The sequence below is a fragment of the Solanum dulcamara genome, chromosome 7 (assembly GCF_947179165.1).
Source record: "Solanum dulcamara chromosome 7, daSolDulc1.2, whole genome shotgun sequence".
NCBI lineage: Eukaryota > Viridiplantae > Streptophyta > Magnoliopsida > Solanales > Solanaceae > Solanum > Solanum dulcamara.
Genome location: NC_077243.1, coordinates 71,740,252 through 71,753,272, shown reverse-complemented (window position 1 = coordinate 71,753,272; position 13,021 = coordinate 71,740,252). Strand labels below are relative to the sequence as shown.

Here is a 13,021-nt window from a genome sequence, read left to right as displayed (position 1 = left end):
TAGCTCAAGGGAAGGAGGATTGTCCAATCCTTCTAAGAAAACCACTGATCTCATTAACCACCATTGTGAGACTTTTTCATTCTTCAATCTTGAACGTGACGTACCTTCCTCCCATTCTCTGACCATTCTTCCTCTTCCTCCCTTCCAACTCTTTTTTTAAGTATGTAATTCCTACTTTTTCACTCCTAAAATGACTCCCAAAATGGTTCTCCAAAAAAATTATTAGAATAAGGGGTAAATCGTAAAAAATAATACTAAGAGAATAGGGTGAAAATAAAAAATGGCACATAGCCACATACATTAAGAGTGCAAAATGCAAAGAACTTGAAATGTTGACTCCTTTTTGTACTTAAATTATTTCTTCATTTTTGTTCTATTGAAATTTGAATCCGACCTCCCTTATTTTTACCCACTTCATCAACTCTGGGAGTGTATCATCCATTAATGCTTGTGGCATAGTGCTTGTTTTGTTCCGATGAGTCTCAATATACTAATTGAACAATTTGGATTATCAAATGTCAATCTATGAATTGATATAGGTTCTTACGATTACCTCAAATTAATGCTACACTAATAACTGAATCACAATCAAATATTTAAAAATATTAAATAGATCTTTTAATATAAGCCTATTTTGTAAGTGGGCAGTCTTTGGCAGGCCTGGAGATTCAATTAAATTAAGTGGAGCAGTCTAATAAATCGACTGTTGGTGGCATCACGCTATCTTAGATTAGGGATGATAATTCAATATATCGAAAAGACGCTAGGCAAAAAGGTTAGAAAGATAGGAATTGTTAGATTTCCTGTATCGGAGAGAGAAGCTGAGTCGGGATGAGGGAATTGTTTCTATGCCTTTGTCAGATAATGCGGGTTAAGAGTGAAGCTATCGCGCCTAAGGTGAAAGGCTCTGTGTCAATTGGGGTGTCTGTGGACTTTTGTTGCTCTCCATGGAGCTTTTGGTCTAATAGATTTCATGTTACGTCAATATAGAGAGAGAGAGTCTAGACAAAAAGTACGGGATTCGCCTGAATTCGTAACCAGACTTGTAACCCCTTCATAAATCTAATGTTTTATACAAAAGGCTGCAATTTCTTGAGTTAACACGTCAAAGGTATTCTTTTACAATCATTTGTTGGTCTTTATTTTACTATTTCTGTATCTTTGAAGATCTGATAAAGTTAAAAAAGAATATGCTTTTACTTTTGTCTGATTTTCACTTTTTCTTCTTGCATTTAGTGATGACAGTGGAGGCCTAAATTTCCAACATTCTTTTCGTAGAATCCACTTAATAAAACCTTTAAACAGCTGTATCCTATATGAAACTTTAATTATAAGACAAAAGTGGAATGAATAATGTCATTTTGTGTTGCCCAAATGATAACATCAAAATCTCAATGTCTCTTGACTATGTATACAAATGATGAATAAAACTTTCTTATCTATAGGTCTACACAGAATTAAGGAATAATCTCTTTACCTTAAATTGATCATTTTGCTTTTGACAGTATATCCCAGAATGCTGCAGCCTCTTATTCTTTATAATCCGTTTACTTTTTCGTCGTTATTGAGCTGCACAATTCAATGCTAATCTAACTTGTGATGCCACTTTCCTGTCGTCCTGCTACATCGTAACAATTGTAGCCTGTGTTGCTCGGATACTCTAAATTTGCTGACACAAGCGTGGCTACATTTTTAGAGGATCCGAGCAATGTGGATTGTAACGATCATTGAGATCCTAGCATCATCATATAAATGTCAAGGTGATGAGCTATCATCGTCCCAACTCCTATCTTGTCTCGCGTTGTATCTGTTTAAGACTGGTAATGATGTAGTTGTAGCTATTCTGAATGATCTGGCAGCACCAACCATTGTTCTATCCTGCATCATCCCGACATCTTTGCACACGCTATCCAATATGCAGAGGAAGTCTCTTACAATCAGAAATATTCTGAGAGGATGAGCTTCCTCTTTGGCAGCATCGCCATGAAAATATTCCGTCACCTCTTTGACCATCGACAAAGCTTTTCTTTCTTCTGCTTTGATCCTTACTATACCATCTTCCGCCTCCTTTAGACATACTTTCATTGACTCAAAAAAGTTCCCTTCCATGCCTGTTTTTTCGTACTGCAAAACGGACCTAACTTTAACAAGTCCTGCCTCAAGCTTCGATACGTAGCCGCTTAGGACATCCGAGTCCATTCCTGCTGCTTTTTTGACATTGCTAAGTTCTCTGCTTAATCCAGCAACTACTTGCAATCCTTGCTTCTTGAACTCTTCCTCTTTGAATTTGATATTTGATATAGAAGGAAGGTTATTATCGTCCTTGCTATCCGAACCCAGCCCTTCTGATCTGATAATCTCCTGGACCACAAAGTGAAGCAAGGTTGTCTTTCCATCTGTTCCCTTTATATCTATTAATTTCAAAAGAGTTTCGAGTTTGAAAGCTCTTGCATCACCGCGATTAGTGCCAACATTCATGCGGTTTCCTGCTCTGAGAACAGCTTCAAGGAGTTTGAAGAATAGTCTACTGTTCTTCAGTTCTTGACTTGCTTCCTGTTGAAAAATGGCAATGCACCAGAGTTAAGGAACATTCCTGAAACTTGTTTGAAAGTAACTTGCTCAAATCAGTGATTAGTGTGCACTATTCCTCCTCGAGTGGCTCAAATTTACAAATGCAACATAATGTGGTAAAGATTTGTTAGAAATGGTCATAGTTGCTCATTGATAGACATAAAAAATCAACTCCAAATTCAGTCGCAAGATTATTGATATAAGATTTTCAGCATAGTTAAATTCTGGGAAGTTGGTATATAATGAATGCGTTTCATCCTAGATTAAGTCAGGGGCGGAGCTAGGTGAGAGCAAGGGGTTCATCGTGGGAAAATTATAGTGTATATTCAAGGCTAAAATTATTTTGTTATGTATATATAGTAGATGTTGAATCCCTAAACTTGTTCGTGTTTTGAACCTCCTTAATAAAAATTCTGGCTCCGTGCCACTAGTCAAAGCAACATATGTATATGTTTTAATGGACTCTTAAGCTAATAATACCTCAAGTGTCTGGAAAGACTTCCTCAAATCCTTTACTTCAGCATCAAAATTTGCTCTATATAGCATGGCTTCTACTCTTTTGAAGGCAAAGGGTATATCAAGAATAGCCTTGAGGAATCGTTCTGCCGACCCTAATTTTGAAGTGTCCCCATTGTAATCTCTTAGTTTTATCTCTTCTTCCTTTGTTGGAGCCATCTTGACCAAGCTCTCGAGAAGTTCAGGCCCCAATCCTTCTGCACTTCCTGTTGTCATCAAAATACATTCCCATATATATGAATTTTGAAGGAAGACTTTCCATGACGATCAAAATAGATGGATAGTGTCGTAACTATAATAAATTATCAAGTCAATATGATGTTCATGTTGTTTACATGCTTAGCCATCATGTAAAATGTATTTCATGAGAAAGACATTTTCTGGTGTTTGGTTTACCAGAAAAGGTAAACATTTTCCATTACAAGCGGAAAACAATTTCTCTCACTTACAAACAAAAGTCATTTTTATTCCAAGTATAGTAAAATTTTAACTTCACATCACTTGATCCAACTAATAGTTAGATATTATCTTTAATTTTAGGACTCGAACGATTCATTAACACACTCTACACTGTTAATATTATTACGAATCCTTAATATACATTTTTCCAAAAAATATTTTCCACTAACCAATCAAACGTCGGAAAACATTTTTCGAGGGAACAAGAAAACTTCTTTCATGAAAAATTACTTTTGTAACACCAGAGCACACCTTATTAATGCGGAATAGAAAATTTCGCATACCATCTAAAAGGGCTTCAGAGACTTCATCCTTTGTGACATTCAATGCTCTTAACATTATGGCAATGTTCTGTGATTTTTTCGGGTCAAGAACTCTGTTCTCCTTCTCAACCGGAGGACGGACTGATTTCTTAGTGACTTCATTTGGTACTGAATTTACAGAATTACATCCAAAGAGTGACTCCATCATGTCTTCATTCAATCTGAAATGCATATAAAGATCTCTATGATAAGAAACTACATGTCATTAGGGAGACAATAACATCTTTGTTAATCAACTTACTGGAAAGAGCTCGATTTCAATTGATCCCACACTGTGGCTCTTTCAGAAGTAGCTCGTACTTTGTCCCAATGTAAAGGCTTCAACCTAGGCTTTGATTCATCCGTGGTGTCGGTATCATGTATGGATCCTCCATTTTGTTCTTCCAAATGACTTCTCTTCTCACTGACAACGTGTGATGATTTTGGAGTGGAACTACTTGACTGAGGCTTTACATGGGAAGATAGTGAAGGAGAACTTGTTTGTGATCGTTCAAGCAGAGGCGGCTCAACAGAATTAGTTGTCTAAAACAAAATCATCATAACAGAAACTTCAACTCATTTCATATACTAATGAGACACAAAATAACTTGCTTAATGATATATGAATCAATCAAATGACACAAAGTGAAATATATAATTCAAAGAAACTGATCTAAATTAGAAAGTGAAATGGAAAAATAAAAATAGAAGAGTGAGATAAATTTATAAACTAACGACTTTGAATTTTATGGCAATTTACTCACTCATTCCAATAACTTCAACCAAATTAAAAAAAAAAACATCATCTTATAAATTATATAACAAATGAATTTAGTGGTCTTACCCTTGAGCCAACTCTGCCTCCAAGTTTCCTGGAGGTTGATAGTGGAGGTTGAGGTGGAGGTGGCGGAGGTGGAGGAGGTGGAGGAGGAGGGGGAGGTGGAGCTTTTGATGTTTGTCGGTATTGATTGCTTATTGATTTAAGCCTGGACATATCTGGTGGAGGAGGTGGTGCTGAGAATTTCACCCTTTGTGGCACATAAGTTAGTGTCGGCTTCTTATGCTGCAATATAACCTCTTGTGATGGTGGCGGAGGAGACGGTGATGATGTTTGTTTAACTGACGGTACTATTATAGCGCGTTTTATATCAGGGGATGAACCCGAAAGGGACAATCTAGGGGATGTTCTCTTTGAATGAGGAATCGAATTATTTGATCTGGTCACTATGCTAGTATTATATGGCTTGTAAATTTTGGTTTCATCATCATCAGATGAATTTATTATGGTAGGAGTAGTGAAAACTGTGTCATGATTTCTCAATGGGGGAAGTGGTTGTAGTTCTGGACTTGGTCTATACCTATCTGATTTCTTAGCAGGGCTTAATTTCCTATAAGGGGAAGTATTATTAGCAACATTATTATACTGGTTCAGTTGGTTTTGGGAGGCTGAGGATGATGGTTCAACAGTACCAATGTAAAGAAAATTGGAAGGTGGCATTCTTGATTCTTCTTCTCTGTGAAAACTATTGGTGTTGTGGTTGGCAACAAGTTTTTGGGTTTCATCTGGGTGTTTAGTTTTGTGTTTGTAGATGTAGAATCCCAAAGCAGATAACATTCCAAGAGTGACAATACCAACAGACACAGCAATTGCAAGTTTCTTGGTTGGGTTTGTTGGTTGAGTGGCAATTGGGTTGGTTCTTGAAATTGGTGTCCCATTTGGTTGAATTGGTGGAATTTGTTGTGTTTGATCTGGGGTTTGTACAGTTGGGACTTCTGGGAAAAAGGGGTGGTCTGGGGTAGGGAAAATGGGTTCAGAATTTATTTCTGGTGGGGGTGGAGGTGGGGATGATGATGTAGATGGAAAGAGTGGTTCATGAAGAATTCTTCTTGTTTTGGGATTAATGTCAATGAGATGTTGAATTTGGGTCTCTGCTGCTGTAAAAAATGTAGTGACAACAATTAGTACTAACAATGTTGATAAAAAGTTGCAAATGGGATGAGCTCTCATTGTGTTCTTCTTCTTCTTTTTCTACAATTCATCTTCTTGTGGTTTTTGTTTCCAAAATCTTGAGATGTAGAGAGAGATTGAGAGAGAAGCTTCTATGAGCAGCTACACTTTCAAAAGGGTAATGTAGTGGAATCAAGATTTGTGCTTGTAGTGAATTTTGGAATAATAATAATTAATAATTATTAAAACAAAAAGAGATGTTGTGATGAGATTAAAATTAAAAGGACCACGTTGATCTCCTTTACAGCTTGTTTGGATGATTTATACCTGGTGTATCGCTTCATAATTTATCGTATGATATTATATTATTTTGAAAATTAATGTTCAAAAATATATCTAAATTATTATTTTTTGGTAAGTTTTATAGTTCAATTATTCATTATCGTTTTAGTTACCTAAACTATCACTTTTTATATATTAAAGCACATCTCGAGATTGAGTTGATCAAAATATTGTTCTCACTTGATAAAAGACGTATGTAGGTCAACTCAGCATCAAGGTGTATTTTAATACAAGAAAAAGTGATAATTTAAATTATGAAATTCGTGAAAAGGTAATTTTAGACACCTGAATCATAGAGGTTATTGAGTATGCATTTCTAAACACTTTAACTTACAAAATGATCATCTAAATTTACACGTTACGTTACTATCAGGTGTCTATGAGATACAATAAAAATTGAATTGAAGCATCTAATTGTAACTTGAGATTAAGTTAAACGGTCTAGGCATACACTCTCAAATTAGAATATTTACTTAACAATTATAGTTATATTTAAATATTTATTTATATATTATTTTATAACAATAAAATGATAACAAAATCACACCAATTGACCGTTACTTAAAATGAATGTATTAATACTCCAACTAGCTTTGCCATTTATTAGTCGTGAGTGGGGATAGTATAATTTCTTTTTTCTTAAAATAGACAGTAGCCCACATGATTAATTAATGGAGCCATCAAAAGTGAAATTTACCTACCCATATTTTCAAATTTTGGCTTCCAATTGTAAGGGGAAACATGTATAAAACATTTTATATCAACCTACCCATTTCTTAAAAATTGAGCTATTTGGCCTATTTCAAATTAACCATTTATTTAAAAAATAATTGTAATTAGGGCATGTATCGATTTATCTATTTCTTCCGTATAACAAATTATTTGACTTTGTCCCAAATTAGCTGTATATTCAATATTATTATAATTGAAGCATGTGTCGATCGATATATTTCTTGTATTTTCAAGAATTATTTATCCTGATTTCTAATTAGCCGCTTATTCAATATAACTATAATTTCAGCAGGTATCGATCTACTCATTGCTTTCATCTTAACAGATTATTTAGTCTAATTTCAAATTAATTGTTTATTCTAGAATACTTATCAGGTAGTAATTGATTCGATTTTGAATAAAATCGATTTAGTTTATCAGTTTATAGATATGTTGAACTTTTACAAATACGTTAAGTTATCGAATATCAATTTATTAGTTATTGATCGTTACTATTTCAGTTATCAATTTAACCATTTGTAAAATTTTAAAGTAAAAGTAAGCACTAAGTTGCGCTTGGTAGTAGCAACGTCAGTAGGTTTTGCCTTAATTATATACTCCTAAAAATATACTGTCACATTAACTCTCTTAGAGAATGACTTAACATGCCAAATACCCAATTATTATTGTGTTATCAGTTAACCCGTTAAAGAAAAAATATTCTAAATCATTATATAATTGATAACGCGGTAAAAAATAATAATCTGAATTGTTATATTAACCATAACCTATTAATGATAAATCAATAGCATTTCAATTTATTGATTTTGATTCGATTTTGAGCAATTCTACTTTATTTATCGATGTATCCGTTAATTTCTTCTGACTTACTAAATTATTTGGTGTGATTTCAAATTAACCGTTTATTTAACATTATTATAATTGAAGCACGTATCGAGCCACCTATTTCTTCAATCTCATCGGATTATCTGTCTTTCTTCCCTAATAATGACTTCTTTTTTTAACTTTATGTGATAATATTAAAAAAATCTCGTTTCTTGTAGTGTCAAATTGTCACAATATCACCTTTTGTGTAATCTATTAAAGAGGGCAAGGAAACTTAATTATTATTATTTTTTATTTTTCTTTTCAAATTTAATATTTATATTAAACTCAGATTAATTTAAACTTACGTCAATAAAATTCATTCAGGCTAAACGCTTTTTATCAAAAAACAATTCACACTCAAAATTTAAAATCAAAATCTGACCAGCCTTACCCGTTGTACCACATCCTTTTAACATTGGCAACGGAACCTATTAACGTTTTTTTTTTTTTTGAGTCACTTTTCTATTTATCTTAAGTTTAATGGACCGATGAGCTCACCATCTAATCTGGTTCATATTTTATGGGACAAGTACACGTCCTTGAAAACATGTGGCTTTTTCTTTAACCTTTCTTTTCTTTTATTTATTATTAGGCTCTTGTTTAATATTATTTGGTTCGACATAATAATTTTTAAAAATAAATTAAATTTTAAATTAAATTATCTGTAATGTATTAAAACATTTTAAAAATTTTATAATGTTGAATAATGTCATGTAAAATATTGAAGACAAAGAATTATTAAATATAAATAGTAATATTAGTATTATTATTTTTTTAAACGAAGAGAATAATAACCATAATTATAAATGTATTTGTCAAAACTGTCATTTATTTTTCCTTTAAAAATATTAATGGTACTATTATTTGTCTTAAATCAATCGATAAAGAACGTTTTAATAACAATAACATATTTAATATAACTCCGTTAGAACTTAGGAATTGGTTGGGCAAAATAAAGGGACCAAGCATTTGCATGCGCAAAACATAAACGATGGATGCCAATTTAGTGCCACTATGCCATTAACATGATTGATGATAGCATATGTCATTCTAATCATTTAAGGTGCGTTTGGTATGGGAAAAAAAAAAATCATGTTTAATTGGTCAAAATTTTTGAAAATATTTTTTAAAAGGAAAATAAATTATGTAAACTTAATTATAATAACCTCCTTCGTGAAAGGCGGAAAAATTAATTTCATTCCTACTTTCACTCTGACCCCCACACCCCTACTCCATCCACTCCCTGTTCCTAATATCTAAATTATATATAAATATTTTTAAGATAATATTTTTATTTACTTACTTAATATTAAAAAAAAATTAAAACTTACTTATTTTTTTAGGAAAATTTTCTCTTTGTGGAAAACATTTTCTTCTTAACAAACACAAATCTTCCGGTCAACATAATTACTTTCACATGAAATTTTTGCTCTTTTTTTTTTCTTATTCATTACGCCAAAATATGATTGTCTCTGCTTGCCATCATCACTGGCTTTAGTTCTCCAATTTTGTAAATTAATTCCATACCTATAATTTTCCCCTTTTTTTTCCCTCTCTTATCCTAAGTGAATAAAAAAGAGTCATGAGATCACCATAATCATTAGTTATTTATTCTGCACCATCATTTTCATCTTCCTTCTTTTCATGATTAACTTAATTAATAAGAAAAAATAATTTAAATAAGAAAAAATTAATTTAATATATTGAAGTTTTTTTTTTCAAAACTTTGCAAAATATTGCATCCACGCACATAAAAATCTAATTCTAATTGAAATTGCATAAATACAATATATTTTTTGACATCAATTATATGTGTGTGGCCAGCTGACTCCAATATATATTTTCCAAATTTTATGTGTATGGAATAATAGAAACCTTCAAAGACGACAATTTTCTAGCGGCCAAACTTTGATCACTACGAACACGTGAGGTTGGGATGGACAGTGTGGCTAAAGTGTTAGACACACTAACTAATACATATATAAGTAATAAGAGAATAAAATTTGCTACGTCAAATAGTTTTTTCATATATATATATATATATCGAAAGCAAAGATTGAAAGGGAATCGAAAATATTTCTGCAAGTCTGCATGGGAATCCAATCCCACTTTCTTTTTTTAAAAAAAAAAATACATAGTGACCAAGGGGATTTTGTACCCACAACCAAGAGGGCAATAAGAGCTTAACAAGTTCTTTTTTTTAACTAGATCAGCAACACATTTTGTTTATAGGTTCTCAAGTTGCAATTTTTATATATTTACTCAATTTCTCAATATAAATATAGAATTCATGTGACAATTATTGATTTGCCAAGAACCCCCATTTAAGCTCGTTGAATCCACCTCTGTTTGGGGAAGCTTATAAATTACTTAAAACATAAGTTATAAGCTAAGTTTTTATAAATCAAAGTTAGTAAAATGTCATAAGTTGAACGTCGAATTCTTACATGGTTCAAGAAAATCAAAGGTCTGCTTCGACTAATTAAGTCTATATTAAATCTCTTAATATTAGAATAACTTATGTAGTCATGATTCAATTCATATCTATTTCAATTGATTTCTTAGGACTCGTTTGGCCAAACACACCCTAACTCAAAATCTAAAAGATGAAAAGGGCTTTAACTTGGAGGTCAAAGTTGTTAGAAGAAAAAGGGAGTGATAGTACGTGTTGAAGAAGGCTTTTATTCTTATATATAACAAGACAAAAGCATGTAGAAATTTTGTGGTTGGTGAAAGGCTAAAGCAAATAGTGTCTAATTAGCTTTATTTGGCTTTTTTTTTTTTTTTTTTTTTGCTTTAGAAAGCTACAAACAATAATTATATAGGAATGTTGAGCTTGTTAAGAAATGCATAATTGAGTGGTGAAGGCTTCCCAAAATGCACGTCAAGCATCTATATGTACGTTGCCTTGATACCTACCCTAAACATGCATAAGGATAAAGAAAACCTTTTTTCCATACTACACACTACTTACGTTAAGAATCGCTTAATCCAAAGCATGATATACTAATTCAAGATTTAAAGGTTATGAATGTTTATAATTAGGGCGGACGTACATTAGGGCAACAGGTATAGGCAAAAATAGCTTGGATATATTAAGTCCCTTTCGATTAATTTGTGTGTCTTTATATTTGAATGATGATAGAACTTGTTAGAGATTATGATGCAAAATAAATTTAAGTCCCACAAAAAAGTTAATGGGCATTTGGCCAATTAGAAAAACCACTCAACTAGAATAATTTATCCGAAAAATACATCAAATCTTCTCTAAAAGAGTAATTTCTCAATATTTGGAATTTTAAAAATACCTAAAATCTTATTTTTACTTTTTTCTCTTTCACTGTATTTTTCTTTTTCAAATCTCACTCTAAATTTTATTATTTTTTTTTATAAAATTGTACTATTTACTTGACGTTTAAATCATTTTTATTTTTTAAGGAAATTTATGAAAAAAAATTCATGATCAAATGAGTCCTCAAACGTCCTAAAGGGATAAAAATTAAAGGGTATTTTACTTAAATCCCATAGTGAAAAAGCTCAATTATAATTTTTTCCGACTTTTTTGGTAATTACCCAAATTCCCTCTTTTTTTCAGATTTCTGATACATACGAATGACGCTGATACATCGCGGTTTGATACATAAGTCTTTTTCATGATACATCGCTAGTTGATACAAACCAAACATTGTAATATCAATAAAACTAATGAATCAACTTATAACATCTAATATATCATGAACACAATAAAAATAGCAGTAAAACTTATGTTTTACTGATACATTTTGTGTTTGGTTTGTATCAACTAGCGATGTATCATGAAAAGGACTTATGTATCAAATCGCGATGTATCAGCATCATTCCTATATATCAGAAGAGGAATTTTTGAATTTTTTTACAAATGGTAGGAAATAATTGAAAATATAGGAATATAGGGTGTGCAATTTGATAATTTTTACAAAATTAAAAGAAAGCAAAAAATAGGCCCAAAGCGCAAATAGTGCTCTAATTTAGTAGGCTCACCGACCTTATTCGTCTCATTCATATAGCTGCGGCCCAATGATATAAATTAGGCCCGTTTGATCATATAATTTAGGGAAAGAGTTAAAAATGTCTTTAAATTATTTGAAATGAACAAAAATGTCTTATGTTTTTAGTTTGATCTAAAAATATCTTTGTCGTCAATACTTTTATCCATAAATGTCCTTATTGCTATTTAATGGGTCAAAAATATCCTTTTTCAAAAAAAATTATTATTTATTTTGTTTTTGAACACATTTTTTTCCTAAGAATATTTTTTATTAGCAAATGTTTATTCTACTTCAATTAGAAAAAAAATAAAAAATAAAAAATATTTCTTATTTTATTATAATTATTTTTATCGTTATTTGAATAAAAATTAATGATGAATTTATTATTTTCTTATATATATGACATATATAATCTGTTAAAACTTAGAATACATGAAATTATTCTATATTAATTGATAAAATGAGATTAAGAAGATTTTTTATATATATATTTTTATTACTTAAAGTGGTTTTAAAAGAAAAAAAACAAGAATACAGTTCCTTTAAAGTAATATTTTTTTATAAGGAACAAGATTTATTTTTTTTAAAAAAATAATAATAATATGCTTTCTGAATAGAGTATTTTTGACTCATTAAATAACAATAAGGGCATTTTGGGACCAAAGTATTGAAGACAAGGGCATTTTTGGACCAAACTATAAATGGAAGACATTTTTGTTCATTTCAAATAGTTTAAGGACATTTTTTTCCTTTTTCCAATAATTCAAAATTTGAGAAAACTTTATAAAAAAATTGCACTATAATTATTAATTACTCAATAAAATGATAGTTTTAATAATTATATAAATTATTTGAGATTAGTTATGGATATATGTATCTAATTCGCTTGATTAATGTATTTCAGATACAAATGCATTAAAAATGCTCTATTTTCGATTGTTTAAGTTTTTTTTTTAACTGAAACACATTAAATAAGGAGAAAATCAAGCTTATAAGGATTTCTGAAGATTTGTGTATCACTAAGCTAAAAAAAAAATAGAAAAGAAAATCAAAATTCTCTTCTATAAATTTCAAAGTCACTTTATTATTCAATTTCATCAAAATTTAATCCACTATATCTGCGATTCACAACGACTTATTGTATATGTGTTTTCATAATATATCTGTGTTTTATAATTTCAAGTATCTATTTGTATTTGGTGTATTTATATCTAATATCAATTTCATCTCATGTATTGTCACGATCCAATCCATCG

The 13,021-nt window shown here is 31.1% G+C and overlaps 1 protein-coding gene across 1 annotated transcript; it reads right to left on the bottom strand.

Annotated features, from left to right (window-relative positions):
• Positions 1 to 1,302: 1,302 nt before the first annotated feature.
• On the bottom strand, positions 1,303 to 5,969 carry LOC129895789 (formin-like protein 6). Its single transcript, XM_055971556.1, has 5 exons — positions 4,693 to 5,969; positions 4,111 to 4,391; positions 3,831 to 4,030; positions 3,052 to 3,293; positions 1,303 to 2,553 (listed from the first exon to the last, which is right to left on the bottom strand). The coding sequence occupies exons 1-5, from the start codon at positions 5,854 to 5,856 to the stop codon at positions 1,756 to 1,758; spliced, it is 2,685 nt and encodes an 894-aa protein (XP_055827531.1). The 5' UTR covers positions 5,857 to 5,969; the 3' UTR covers positions 1,303 to 1,755.
• Positions 5,970 to 13,021: the final 7,052 nt, after the last annotated feature.